General features: G+C 36.4%; 1 protein-coding gene across 5 annotated transcripts in view; it reads left to right on the top strand.

Moving 5' to 3' along the window:
- Positions 1 to 15537, top strand: part of epha3 (eph receptor A3) — an 84248-nt gene that overhangs the window by 47610 nt on the left and 21101 nt on the right. For 4 of the 5 annotated variants that reach the window (XM_077616574.1, XM_077616575.1, XM_077616571.1 and 1 more), the window contains 5 exons: positions 5963 to 6087; positions 11823 to 11985; positions 12133 to 12238; positions 12517 to 12581; positions 14776 to 14901. In XM_077616574.1, the coding sequence (XP_077472700.1) occupies positions 5963 to 6087; positions 11823 to 11985; positions 12133 to 12238; positions 12517 to 12581; positions 14776 to 14901 (585 nt within the window). The remainder of the gene's footprint in view (positions 1 to 5962; positions 6088 to 11822; positions 11986 to 12132; positions 12239 to 12516; positions 12582 to 14775; positions 14902 to 15537) is intronic. The other variant, XM_077616572.1, reaches the window with a different exon arrangement.

Genomic DNA, 15537 nt, shown 5'->3' on the forward strand with positions numbered 1-15537 from the left:
TAACAAAATGCGAAAAGAATCGAGATGGAATAAAATTATAAATACAAATTAGATTTGGGGGGGGGGGGGGGGACGGTGATCAGTCATTACTACTACCAACCTTTTTCTCATTGCTAGAGATAATCAAATGTATTCTACCAAGCCAACATCATGGTCATGGATGCAACTGTGTATCCCAAACTCTACTAAAACACCCACGTGTACCTTCTGTGTTGTTGTTGCAGGTGGCATGCTGTGTGTGTGGTATGTCTTTCTGAATGTCAAAAAAAGAGAAAAAAAACATTGGGTCATATGAGGACATGAGTGTTAAACGATTTGGAGGGAAATGGAACCACCCTGCTATTGATGTACACAGGAAGTCCCCACTTGGTGCCCAATAGAAACAACCATTATGACTCATTCACTATACAGACGCAGCCATTCAGTAGTTGCACGTTAATTACAGAGACAAACAATACACGGTTTCGGTAGGACTATGCTAAGACATTTACATACAAGTGATGTATGAGTACCACACATTTCTTTAATATTTGTATTTGCGGCTAGTACTGCTGTAGATTATATTTTAAAACGGTACAGGGCAAGAGCAACTTGTTTTTACCAATATTTGTTTTTGCGGACCTAAAATATTGTCCATAGCTCTTTTTATATTGTTTTTCATATTGCTTTTGTTGACCAAGCAGCCGAGGGACTCCAGTACGGCCTGACTAAACAAATATAGTTGTGTGCTTTCATAGCAATGTGGCATGCCTCTTTCAAATATCACAGACGCCAAAAAGTATATACCTTTCCATTGTCCTTGAGCAATTGTATCCTACTTTGCAATGACATACAACGATAGATATCTGGGTCACATGAAGCAGGACTGAGAAGGGAGACAGCAAGGAGTCACGAGACACAAAGGAGCTTTAATAAACTGCACGCTATCTAAATAGCGACTGAACACTGTCTCGACTCAACCCTTCTGGTTACAGCATGACCTGGATGACATTTGAAGTGATAACTTGTGGCAGCTGCACAAAGGAAAATAGTTAAAACATGTTATCATCACAACTCGTGCACAAGACTTTTCACTTATTTTAAACTGCCTATGCAGCTAAATTTTAGACATGGCCATATTTGGTAGAGTGGGCACTCCCTTTACAAACCGACGCAAATACAAATTTAAGATAAATTCTCTAATCTGTTATTAAATTATCAAAATATTATTTTTATAACCTGTGTAGCATTTGATCTTGTAACTTCAAAATGTAACCACCTCTTGTTTTATATTACAAACATATCCCATAAATTTCTTAAAAATTTCTTTAGTATTTGTTTTTTAACACAAACATTAAGTCAAATTAACCGACAGATATGCGCGACCAAATTCATAACTGCAACATTATGTATGTTTCAATGACTGATGTAGATTATTATATGATGATTAAATTTTAGGTTTTGTAGGCCACATGTTTATATGATGATAATATTATGTCCTAAAGTACCCAAAATGTCTTTTTAAAAATATTTTAATTCCAAAAGTTGTCACTGCAAGTTTCTACTAATCATGTTCAACAACTGGAAAACAGACTCATAAAGCTTTTATTCTTATATTAAATACAGCAAACCAAAAATCATCGACAGTTCTCAGAAAAACAATGAGGGGCGCTACTTTCATATTCTATATTTTGTCTGCTCTCTCTCTATTGTCTGTCATAGGTGTGAATTTAACTTCATCCTTCAATAACAGAATGCACAAGTTAGCCTTTTTTGTTTTGGGAATTGTTATGAATGCTCAATTTTAATTGCCGACTCTATAACACATTTTGGGAATCGTTAATTCAACTGGCATGAGGGGAACATATGGGCTCTATGTGATCGTGTGATAGCATTTAGATTGTGTGAACTCATAAATTTACTACATATTTAATTGAATGTTTGCAATAATTAAATTGCAGGGTCCCATATGGCTTATATTTCCCTTGATGAAAAACAGACTTATTTTAAATGACAGAATATGATTTAGTGGCACATACTATATAGATGTTTTTATTTTGTATGCTTGTTTATCTCTTCTCATGGCTCTCATTTTCTGAACAGCTTCATCCTCATTAGGGTTGCGGGGGGTGCTGGAGCCTATCCCAGCTGACTCCGGGTCACATGCGGCGGACACCCTGAATCAGTGGCCAGCTGATCGCAGGGCACTGCTTGTTCATGTATGCATGATCAAACTTCAACGGATGGAGCACTTAAATTTTCAGCAACATATTTAACTGACTATTTGAGATGTACTTTATATTTGTGGTATTCTGCAATACATGCAATTGACATTTATATATTGAAATTATGTAATTTGGGTTCGGAGAGTACTAAAAATAATGTGCGAATGCTGTGCAACATGTACCTTTTGAGCTCTATTTTCCAACCCCTTGTTGCCCTTCTTAAGATGATAAGATGTCCAATTGTGTAGCGTCCAATTATCCTTATGCTGTGAATTAATCCATTTGAAGTGGAAGAATGGCAGTGAATTAATGAACGTTCACCCACTGTCAATCCTTTCACTTCAAATGGATTGGAATTCCAGCACCTTTAAGATAGACAATGATTTCAGCAGTGTCTGACCAAGCCATTAGGGCAATTATTTTACATTCAAGTGAGCATGTAGTGATTTATTATTAAAAGAGAAAAAGGTAAATATAATATATATATATATACATATACATATATATGGTGTCGGAACAGTATCAGCATAGACTGATACCACACAGCAATGTGTCAGAGTCTGTACCAGGATAAAAAAAATTAAAAAACATCATTGCAACACTAATTATTATAAAAGATGTAGATAGAGACCCACACTTTGAAGGTGAAACACAATGCACAATTCACCTGAATTCATCGCCACATACAATACATCACTGTATGTCTCGCCGCCTAAACAACATTACCACCTCCAGCTATCCACTCCCTGTTGGCCCTGTGAGTTTACAGGGATTAAGTATGTCAGTACCGCAGCCCTAACTGATCTACTCACACATAGAGATGCCAAATCTGTTAAAAGATGGATTAAGTGTTTCCCTGGGTAGTAGCATTGTGTCCGGGTGGTGCTGTCAGATAGATTTCCTCCTCTCATCTCTTTAACCTCCATCTCATGGTCATTGCAATGTTGATGAAGTCTGTGATCTACATTTGAAGCGTTTTATTCCAGTGGTATCCCTGTGAACTGCTTCTAGGATAGATGGAGAGAGAAAGCAGGGCCACACACTGTAGGGATACAATATGGACATTAAAAATAGTTGGATAAGTCATTTCATCCAAAGTTTTTATTGTACAGTCCAGTCAAATTGAGGGCAAATAAGGCAGTGGCCAGTCAGATGGAACACATAGTGCATAATTAGAATATTAAGGTCTGACATTAGTGATGTCACGATACTAAAATGTCTCAACTCAATATTGATACTCATAAAATACTGGATACCTGAACATGAATGGTTGTCCGTCTCCTTGTGCCCTGCAATTGGCTGGGCACCAATTTAGGGTGTCCCCCGCCTCGTGCCTGAAGTCCGTTGGGATAGGCTCCAGCACCCCCATGACCCTTGTGAGGATAAGCGGTTCAGAAAATCAAGGAATGAATGAATTTAAATTCATCTATCAACTTGTTCATGAGCTACCAGCTGTCACTTTAAATGGATTGAACATCTAGTTCTGCCATTGGAAATAAATTATCTTAAAAAGTGCAAAATTAATTTCCTTTCCGATTAAGTGTAAGGCAAAATCAAATTTACCCCATGAAAACAAATTTCTGGTGACCTGTGGCCAATAAATAACTAATTATTGAGACTTTTTCAATCAACTTTTTTTATCCTGATATCATATTTCACTATCAATACTTTTAACAACCTCCTTGTCATGTTTAGATTTTTTGATCAAAAATGTCAGACAGAACTGTATTGTATTATTTGGCTTTGTCAAAGAGTTGAGGAGAAATATCTGGAGAACACTGTTTTCCATTATTAGCTATAACTAAAAACACAGCATGCCTATTGAATCGTTAGGATTGCATCACCAAAAAGTCTGTGAGAAATAACGACCCATAATAAAATGTATTTAGACATACAAGGTTTCAGACAGAGATCATTGATATAATGGTTACATTATTACAAGGGTATTTATCATGGCATACCAATTTTAATGTTTATTTCAGTATTTTATATGAAACTTAATTTCTCTATGTAATAACCTCAGGTCTTTTAGTAATTTTGAGTTACTGTGTGCTCCTTTGGCTAATGGTCCTGATATATGACTTGTATTCCCTTAAGTGCTATTTAAACTCTTATTAATGACACTATATGCCATTTTAAAACCATTACTGATCTGTCATAAAGTTATACTTAAAAGAAATGAAGACCCAACAAATTTAGCATTTTGCAACAGACAAAAGCCTAGAGAGAGAAAGTATAAGAACTTGAAGTTACCCTCAAGCTGCTCAATCATTACTGGTATAAACCACAGTCCCAATAAAAAGCACAGCTTCACCCCACTATCAGAAAAAAAGGAACGAGGAGTGAGTGGTATGGGAACAGATTCTCCCCATCTGGATTTGTTATAGAAAAAAAAAGACCTTAAACCAGAACTACGCATGGCTGTATGCATGAAAAGACAAAAACACACACCCAACCCACGCAGGCCCACACTGCGGCTTTATAATACCAATCAACCAAAGCTCGAACATTTCAAAGACAAACTTGTTTTTTCCTGTGGTCTAATAAAATTAAAAGTCGATGCTTAAGATGGAGAGCGGACCCTGGAACCGTCTGGCACTTACAGTAAAGAGCAGTAAAAACAAAGGGGAAATGAGAATGTGAATTAGAACGACTGAAAAAGACGGATGGCAGGCAGAACATTACTTTGAGTGGTACCATGTGAACATCCTGCAGTATATAATTAGTGAGGAGAACCGGAAGCTAAAGCCAACATCAAAAACAAAAAAAAAGTTGGATGAAATAATATATAAAACTGATGTATTGTTTTTCAAGTTATTATTACCACAAAAAAAATTAACAAATGTTGCCACAATGTCTTAAAATTATAGGTAGAAATATTTTGGATGTACATTCTATTGAAAAAGGTCCCACACGTTGACAAATTAGTGTTGAGTGATGAATGATATTATTAGTATATGATGATTATTTATGTATTTGAGTAATTGATGGTGAAGCTTTAAATCTCATTATACTTGAACAATTCAATTATGTGTATTGATGCAGGTCTTTATAGTGTCATTTGTTTATTTATCTTTAAAATTAGCAAAAATGGTCCCTTGTCCTGTAACAGGTTAAAGGAGTGACATTTAACTGATCGTGTATTTAAGAGATATCTTATTTGAAGGAAACACAGATGTCTGAGAGAAGCCTCAGTACGCCAGGTTTTTAAATCATCGTTTGGGAAATATTCCTCTTTCCTGCCAGCCAAGTGATGACTTTTTTTTTTTATTTAGAATGTAGTATTGAAATGATATATAAAGCTATAAAGAGAAAAACTAACGACTAATGTATTGCCAGTTCCTATACCCAATCATGAGACGCCCCAAAAACCCATGATCCTACAGACGTTTGTTTAAGTAGGCGGTGGGGTGGGCGGAATTTTTGCATTATATGCACAAGTTAGACTGAATTACGATATCTAAGCATTGTCCTCTCGAGAGTCTCTCTCTGCCTTTGCATGAGAACTCTGTGTGTATGTGTGTGCATGAATGTGTTGTTTGCATTTACTGCTTTGTATGAATGATCCATATACAGCCCCCAATCCAGGGCCCTATCCTTTAATGTGGCCCCACTGGCCAGCAAACTGAATTAGCCTAACAGGAACCATAGACAATTGCCAGGATGCAACACTGGCAACTGAACTTCAACTGAACCTCTATATTGGGGATCTTAAAGTCTCACATGCTCAATCTTTCTCTCTCTGTATTTTTATCCAGCTCCCTCCCCAGTGATAGTAATCAAAAAGGAAAAGACATCTCGGAATAGTGTTTCCTTGTCATGGTTGGAGCCAGAGAGACCGAATGGCATTATCCTCGACTACGAGATCAAATACTATGAAAAGGTTGGTTCTTACTGGATCACTCTACATTTTTCTTGAATACCATTTTCATGCAAGTCTTATTTCAATATTGTGTTTAAACGGAAATTTATATCGACAGTGGACCCTTAAAAGCCCAAGTGATTAATCCCAGGGTAATGGCCGACTAATTACTTTATTTGCTTGTAAAAGGCCTTCTTCTGGAATAAGTGTCAAAAGCCCAAAATATTCTTTGTCACTGGCAAAACTAAGCTCTGCGTTTCGCTATAGCTGGTGCAAAGTCTTGCATGAAGATGGAATTATTTGACGTGATGCAACTTTTGATGACCTTATTCACATTTCTCAGACTCACATATCTATATAATATAGACATGCCCTACTATTTAGCTTTTTTAAACATTGTTACTGTAAAAACATGTAAATAAATATTGCAAAAAGTTACTGTTTAGCCCTTTTTCTACTATGCTACCTGACTACATTGTCAAAACCCCCAACTTTTACCATTTTGATTAAAACGTTTTAATTTATTTACAACATTCTTTTTTTTAACGGAGCCCAACTGTATAGTGACCACACAACATATTTTAAAAGTTTTTGACCAATCATATTTCAGTTTCTATCATGTTTTTTTTGTTTTGTTTTTCCCCAAGAGCTCACACTGTGAATGTATGTTTGTTTTCTTAACCAGTCATATTGCCTTTGCAAATTCCCATTTATTTTATTGAATGAGGAGTGATAAAGTGCACTTTTAGGAGATGATTTAGATAGCTGGACAACGTTGCATATGATTAAGATATTTTCGTTTATTTTTCTTTTCAAGAAAATTTAGGGTAGTGGGCCAAAGTTCTTGCTTGTTGGCTTCAAGCCACAACATGATTTATTTGGCACTACATATACCAGCAACAACACCCTCTGCTAGTTAGCCATGAAAGCCATTAGTGACAAAAGACAATGACTTTGGTCCATAAATAATGCTTTTGTAATGTTGTTAGAAAATTATTGTAATTTATCATGATGTAGTGTAGAGATTTGTGGTTGAATTTTGTTATTCAAAAGTTCATTATTCTACTCTTAGTTTATTATGGAGGGTAGATAGAAGTTTTTGGGTTGTTGACAGAACAAATAAGGATAACTTTGTTGTTTGGGACTGCCCACCTTCTTACTCCCCTGACAAAGTGTGTCACACAACATGAACTCAGCAAATTGATTCATCTATTAGAAGTGCTTTGGCAAAATGAGTTTGGTTCATCAAAAACACCATTAGTCCTAATTTACTTGAAGGGACTTTCAAACACCTGCGTAGAAACACTAACAAGTAAGCTTCTTGGTATCTGAGAAAAGGGGATGAAGGTTAAATGTAATAAGAAAATAGAGTGAAGTAAGATTATACCCTAATGTAAAGGATTAATACACATTTAAATGATTCTTGTGTTTCAGAAAATTGCATGATGTTATCGAGGATATGCAATTAAAATCGGCCCCAAAGTTCTTGAACATCCCCACCTGCTTTTGCTACCACTGAACCTTGTCTCATCTTATCTTTCATATGTTTATCTTTGCTTTTCACTGCAGTTTGGTTATATCGCTCCCCATTACTTATTCCTACCTTTTTTCTATGTTTCATGTTCTGCCTCTCATCTTGTCCTCCCTTCTCCTTAATGGACTTTTATGCTTTATGGCAGACTGTAAACGGGGCTGTTCATTCCTCTGTAAGGGAAATTAGCACAAAACGAATTATGCTGTCTTTCAGCACCAATGCTGCTCCATAGCTGACATTTGATGGTGAAATTAGCCATTGACGCGAGCTTAGTCACTCGAGCAGATTCACTGTGTGAGGGCAGTGTGTGTATGTGTGTGAGCTAGAGTAAAGGAATAAAATGCGTGTGTTCCCAGATCACAGTTTGCTTCAGTGCCAACCCTGGCCCCTAATCTCTTGATTAGTAGGCAGACAGAAGCAGTCTCCTCTCTAAACTCCGTTCCCTGCTCAGCCACCCTTACCTAAGATGCTAATACACGGCTGGAAGACAGCAAGGGGAAAAGTTAATGACTGATACTGTGTTTTTTCATTCACACACACTTGCGTGCGCCCCACTAAACCACAAAATGCTAATTCATTACCAGACGATGAAGAAATGAAAATGGGTGTTTTTAATAGTGTATAGTACTGGGCCTTTGCATAAATTCTTGTTAGTCACATCTAGGAGAACGTAAGGACAGGCACACAAATGTTAACACATTCACCAGGATTCTCCATTGTAACCAAGATTTTAAACTTCAGAAAAAGTGTTCTACTATGCAGATCGGCGAACAAGGACACCCAATTTACCTTTTAACTGTGTACTTTAATCAACCACTTTTCATAAATAAACAAATGTTGATTATGTTAAAAATACATTTATAATGTAGTTCCAGACATGATTATATGATGCACAAATTCAATAGGAGACAGGATGGTCAAAAAAATGACATATATAAAAAACAATCAGCAGTAGCAAGAATAGCTTGGTGGTATTAGCCAAAATAAGGAGGCAGACCCATAAAAAGATGTTTTCTGGGTGGCAGCACATGTTGCTGGGAAACCTGGAAGTGCTTTTCAGCATTAATGGTACTTTCACAGATGTGCAAGTTACCCAAGGTGCCACGAGCACTAAGACACTTAATGTATCATCAAAGATTTTCAGCTTCAAGCTGGCGGAAATCTGGATGTCCTTTTCCTCTTTGCCTGGAGGACACAATTGTCTATGATGTTCAAAAGGAGTGTGGAATGAAGACTCATTACACTTCAGCACATTCAATGATAGTTTCTACTACTGTGATGGATCACTCTTGAAAAAGTTTAATCGCTCTCTTTTAAGCAGATGCATTTTATCAGAGATAAAGCTTTCGCCAGACTTTTGAAAAGAATACCCCAAAGATGCAGCTTGTGTAGCATGGGCCTAAAGAGAATGTTTAATCATACTATTGAGGAGGATTCACGCCCAAAAATGGTTATGATTTTTTTTATCTTTGGTGCGAAAAAAAATAACAATGGTGCAGTGGTTTGCTCGTCTGACTTTGGTGCAGGCGAGCGTGGGATCGATTTCCGCTCGGTGGAGGTATGATTCTTAGTGTGAATTGTTGTCTGTCTCTCTGTGTTCTACGGCTGACTGAGGACCAGTCTAGGATGTAATCTGCCTTTCACCCAAAGTCAGTTTAGATAGATTCCAACAACCCTTGCTAAAATGCACGGTTTGGATGATGATTAAAAAATAACAATGCTTTTTTTGGTCATATTTGTCATGGTCCATATTGAAGATGGGGTTTCCTTTGGGGGAATTTTGATGATGGCCAGCTCATATAATTATTTAACTACTTTGACTGCAATTGACGACACTAGATGTCCAAAACATCATGTCTGGGCTGTGTGTGTGTGTGTGTGTGTGTGTGTGTGTGTGTGTGTGTGTGTGTGTGTGTGTGTGATTGCCATATATTTTGAAATCCTATATAGTATAATTATTCATTAATTTTCTGTAACACCAACCTAACAAAGGTTTAAGGGGGTGCTGGAGCCTATCCCACCTAACTATGGGCACCAGGCAGGGAAACCCCCTGAATTGGTGGCCAGCCAACCCTCGACATGCTAACTAACCACTTGCAAACCAGGCCCCCATCATAAATGTATGCATAAACATAAAATATAAACTTAAGAAATTGATAAAGATTCTGTTTCTTCATTTTTTAAAGATGTAATTTAAAAAAGAGGAACACAGTACATAGTATTCTATTTTCAAAAATCAGCAAATACTATTCTCAGATTATTTTTGAATGAGCAAATTCTCTATTTTTTTTTTTTGCGAAAAACCTTAAGTCAATGGACAATATTTTACTTTTGCCGCCCAAAATAATGTGGTGGGCTTTTTAGGCCCCTAAAATGCCTGTTTGATACCTTGACCTATTGCTATAAGCTATTGGTATAATAGCTTTAAATATTAAGATATACACTCTTTTTCTGGTCAGTGCCAAATACTGCACTTCTTGGATGGGTTATCCATGCAATCTCTAGAGCACAGTCTTTCACATGCACAAGTTTTGTGTGTTTATTTGGTTATACATGGAAGGAATCCTGTTTAGCATTTTTGTGTGCATGTTTATGCAGGCAATAATTTGCTTCAGCTTTGTTTGGATTGCCAATGCGGCAATTCAGCTAGAGGAGTATTCTACATAGTGCTCTGGTGAGAGGCACCCATGGATAGCCTATAATCAAAGAGCTCTGCATTGCTATGCCTTGCGCCTTTACACACAGGTCATCTTACCACACCTGTGTGTGATTTTAAAAGGATCCCATGCTGGCCTGACCATTGAATGGTGACAAGCCGCGAGTCGATTTATAGTCGCAATGAAGAGTTATCCTGATGCAGGCCTGGTGTATCAGTTACCTCCTCACACACATACCAGTTTAAAAAGCTTTGTGCACTATAAAACTCTAATCCTCCCATTACTGTGCGTGAAGTCCTTTCATATTGCGCTGTGCCATTCACAATGAAAGCCTGTAAACAAACCACAATGTTGAATGAGGATTCAGCTTTGTCTTGACACGATTGGAAGTTTTATGGGATGGCTATATAGTTGAGAAATACAAGGCTAATTTTCGGGATTGTTAAATTAATCCCTTATTGGTTGTTAACCTTGCTTTATCTCTGTAGTTCATCTTCCGATACTTGTTTCTTTTTAGTAAATTGGTCTGATCCACAGTTGCGAGATCAGACCAGGAGGCAAAGGTGGAGAAATGTGACATGGGAGTAATTCCTCTAAATGGCACATTAATGGCGCTTGGTGGGGGGATGTGTTACATTTAAAATGGAAAGCCCAATTAATTGATAACAATACTGAAATAAATAAGAAAAACTTTAAGATTTTATCAGCAATACCAAAAACAATATACACAAATTCTATTGGTGCAGGACTAACTTGCATAAACTACTGATTCCAGAAGTGCAGTAAAAGTATCACTCTTTTTACTGGTATTTAAAAGAAATGATTATCAAATACAAACTAGTGGTATTTAACTCTTCAGGAAATATTAATTTTTAAACATTTACAGGTGCAACTTTTATATTTTTCAAGACAAGTACAGTTTATTTGAATCATTTTCAGCACATTTTTTTAATTTCATATATTTAAATGTTAAATATTGTGTCTAATGTTGAATATTAATTCTAGTATCATTTGATTCAAAATATTTGCTTCTGTAACCCTCTAGAGGACACAAGTTACAAAATCTTTACTTGTTACATTTTTTTTCAACTTTCCTTCATTCATTTTCCATACGGCTTATCCTCTCAATAGTCTTTTTTTACATTGTAAAAAAGTAGTTATTCTTTGATGGGAAAAGTCCTAACAAGTTGAAAATAAGAAGCCTGCCCCTCCATTTCATCGACATGTTAATATACAAGTCATTCTATGTTATCATCTAAAAATGTCACGGAATAGAAATAAATTTAAAGTATGATTTTCATCTTTCAATCAAGATTCCACATCTGGTTGCAAGGTGAAAGCTCAGTGTTCTTGCATTGCTTTATCAGCCGTGATCAGCAGGAGTGAAGCTGTAAAATATAGAGGCCATAATTCATCAGATAAAGGAAAGCTGTCAAAATGTCTGCATTGTTTGGGTGTGTGCGCTGATGGCCGTCCACACTCTCAGATGACACACTGCACATGTTGTATTCATTAATATTTACACCCAAGGGTATGTCTTTAATTTCTCTCTTTCTTTCTGTTAGGAGGAGCAGGAAACCAGCTACACAATTCTTCGGGCTCGGGGTTGTAATGTGACTCTGAATGGTCTCAAGCCCAACACTGCTTACCTGCTGCAGATCAGAGCCCGCACAGCAGCTGGTTATGGAGCCAGCAGTCCTAGTTTTCAGTTTGAGACAAGTCCTGACTGTAAGTGGTGACCATAATGGAAAAAGCATGGCCTGAGACAGTGGGACCATTCTTTGTGGATATATTTATATATATTTTTTTGCATTGTACTTTATGTGTTTCTGGGAACAAAATGTTCACTACAATATTGTTGTTTGCCTCTTTCAGCAGCCTTCTCCATCTCCAGTGAGAGTAGCCAAGTTGTTCTAATCGCCATTTCCTCTGCAGTGGCTATCATCCTGCTCACTGTCCTGCTTTACGTCTTGATTGGCAGGTCTGTCCATTTGCCTTCTCTTTATCTACATTTTTTTTCTCGCACAATGGGATTGTAGTTGTACTTGAACAATGTATTGCGAAGTATAACTTCTTGATAAAGCTAGTTCTAATAGTAGGTTTAGCTGTTTTTCCCACAGTCCGTAAGAATTGGGATTTTACACTCGCTCACGCTTCTGGACACACACACATGCATACACACACACTCGACAGAGGACCAATGGGTGAAGCCTTATTAGCGTGGCACAGCTTCTGACCTTTTTCTATTTGGTTTGGCAGGTTTTGTTGCCACAGCAAATCCAAACATCCTGATGAGAAAAGACTGCACTTTGGCAACGGCCATCGTAAGTACTGTTTTTCTTCTCCAATCTTTCCTGTCTCCGCTTTCGGTTCACTGAACTCCAATTAGCTGGTTGCGTTATAAATTACTTGAATGTTTCATTTCTGTAGATGTTTCTTTCTCAAATATTTTCACACTTCTAAACAAACAATCCTTTGATGGGAAAAAATTACCAAATCTTGACCAGAAGATAAAGTGTTTCTCAAATATTATTTAGCAAAGGCACATATTTTGCATTTCAAATAAACTCGGCACATGCACAAATAAAATATTATGAAACATACATTAATTCATTATATTGAAAAAAGGCTCATGTGGTAATGAAAGGGTATTTTTTTATTATTAAGCATGTCATCATAACATCAGTGGAATAAATACTTTACAAATGAATATAACATTCCATGCTAATTAAATGAAATTGGAACACCTAAGGATCTTTCCTACCAGTTGCTGTGAAATGGTAATCATTGAATGCCATTTTGAAGAATAGTGTGGTGAAGATTTGCAACATTTTTGGGAAAAACAATAAATTACTTCTAATTGCATGTATTCTTGCCAGCTCGTTTTAATTTGTACTCTTCAGTGATTTATTTCTGTAATTTGATCACAGACATGTAACTAGATTTTAAAAACTAATGGAGAGGAAAGTAACAGACATGCCAATAGAAAAGGATATTTATAGTCAGCCGAACAACCTTTAATTCATATACTAGCATTTATACGATTCATACTAGCATGGCTGGCGTACAATGTTCATGTTTCTGTGCTATCATTGTCAGCGATGAACATGAATTTAAAAAGTTAAAGATCATATTACTGTTTTTCCTTGTTTTGATTTAAAAAATTGTGAAACAATAAAAAATAAAAGAGAGAACATATACAGTTTTTAAATTGTATTTTCTAATTTTAATAATAATTTTAATTTTTCGGAGCCCCTTATCCCCACAAGGGTCGTGCGGGGTGCTGTAGCCTATCCTAGTTAACTATGTGCAGCAGAAAGGGGACATCCTGAATTAGTGGCCTGCCAATCGCAGTATTTAGTTTTTCTTTCAATTAGTTAACATTAAATTTTGATGTATAATCAAAATAAGGGAATATTTACTCATAACTGATTCACTGCTATAGATGTTGCTAGATGTCCAATGGATTAAAGTCCAGTCCAGATGGATCGGACACCCATGTAGTGCTGTCATTGGCATCCATTGAGTTAGTTTCTGAAATAACATAAATCCTTTAAAACTGTTGAAAGGCTGTTGTTGTGTTTCCTTAATTTCAGTGTTGTTAATGGTAATATTGCCACATTACTGTGTGGTCAATACATAAAAATGGTTGCTTTTTAGAGCAACTCTAGTTAGTCTAGCTCTTGTCTGGCGCCATCAATGGGACCCAATGAGTTAAGTAGTATTGCCACAGGCTGCAGCACTGAAAAATACTTCAATTGTAATGTTTGCTTTTTCCTTCGTATGTTGTAACCTTTAACCTTCACAGGTAAACGCCTCCAAACTACCCAAGACAGTAGCAGGAACTCGACTCATGAATTATTTATATGGGTCAAGTTATGACCTTAAACGATCCAATAGGGAAGTCCAATTAAATAGACAGTTTTATTTTCTTTCTTGACATTTTTAGAAGTCTTAAAGCAACACTCGCTTGCATTTTGGTTCTAGTTAAAGTGCTAAAATTTCATCTGAATGAAAACAACTGGGCGCTGAGGTAATGCTGAATTTATTAGGAAGGTTTTGCAATGTGCAAAACTGGCAATTATCTGTCATCTCTTTCCTCTTTCTCCTTCACTGAAGCCAAGCTGACAAAATGTAACAAAAATGAACAGCCACAAAGCATTATTTGCATCTGGATTTTCCCTAAAATGATCAAATTCGTTTTTTGTTTTTATACTTGGACATGAACCATTCTTATAATCATCTTAAAACATCTGTAAGGCTCTTGTAACATGTGTTACACGTATTAACTGGCTTCTGCAAAATATCCACATGTGTCTTGACATGTTAGAAGCCCACTGAGACAAAAAGAGATGAGATCATTATAAAAGTTGGGAGCATCTCATTATTTTTGGGGGGTTTATTTTGATTAAAGCACAGCACTTCAATGAGTTATTGTTTAGACATTGTGAGTATTTATTCAACAAGTGACAACTCTTGAATGGCCTTGTGCTGGGGGCCTGTTCTTTCCTGTTCTAGTGCGTCTGCCAGGTATTAAGACCTACGTTGATCCCCACACTTATGAGGACCCAAGCCAAGCGGTGCATGAGTTTGCCAAGGAACTGGATGCCTCTTGCATAGCCATTGATAAAGTGGTGGGAGCAGGTAAGAATCAACAGATTAAAATAAAACTGTCAAATTGAAAAAGTGTATACACTGCATACTATACTTCCTCTTCCTTCCTTTAAAAGGCAATACATTCACTACCAAATAAAATGCCATAAAGTATTCTGAACGTGATGATTCCTCACTGTTCACACATCTTTTTTAGGAGGAACACATGTTTAGAAGTCAGGTTAGATTTTATAAATTTTATTTTTGACAGCATTTTAATTTATTGACTTGTTTATAAAATCTCTCCAACCCAAAATCACTTTTAGAGTGTTTTTGTGTCTACATTCTATGTATGTCTGTTATTATTCATTTGTATTTAAAGACAGAAAATTTGTTTTAAAATGTTTCAGGGCTGCAGCAGCCTAATATGCCCCCCTCCCAATGCAGATGAAAAAAATCTGAGTAATGATGATAACCTATATTAAAACTAACTTACCCTATACTATTTTATTCCTCCAAATGTTATTATATGTTAATTTGTTAACAATTATTTAGTGCTTGATAAAGCATTTACGCTATGGATTACCATAGTGTACTGTAAATCATGAGCCCCTTACTACATATAACTTGTAATTCAATTTACATTATAGACTATTTAAAAGGGTGCACTAATTTACACGTTGCTCT

Source organism: Stigmatopora argus, chromosome 13 (assembly GCF_051989625.1).
Source record: "Stigmatopora argus isolate UIUO_Sarg chromosome 13, RoL_Sarg_1.0, whole genome shotgun sequence".
In the NCBI taxonomy this organism is placed as follows: Eukaryota; Metazoa; Chordata; class Actinopteri; order Syngnathiformes; family Syngnathidae; genus Stigmatopora; species Stigmatopora argus.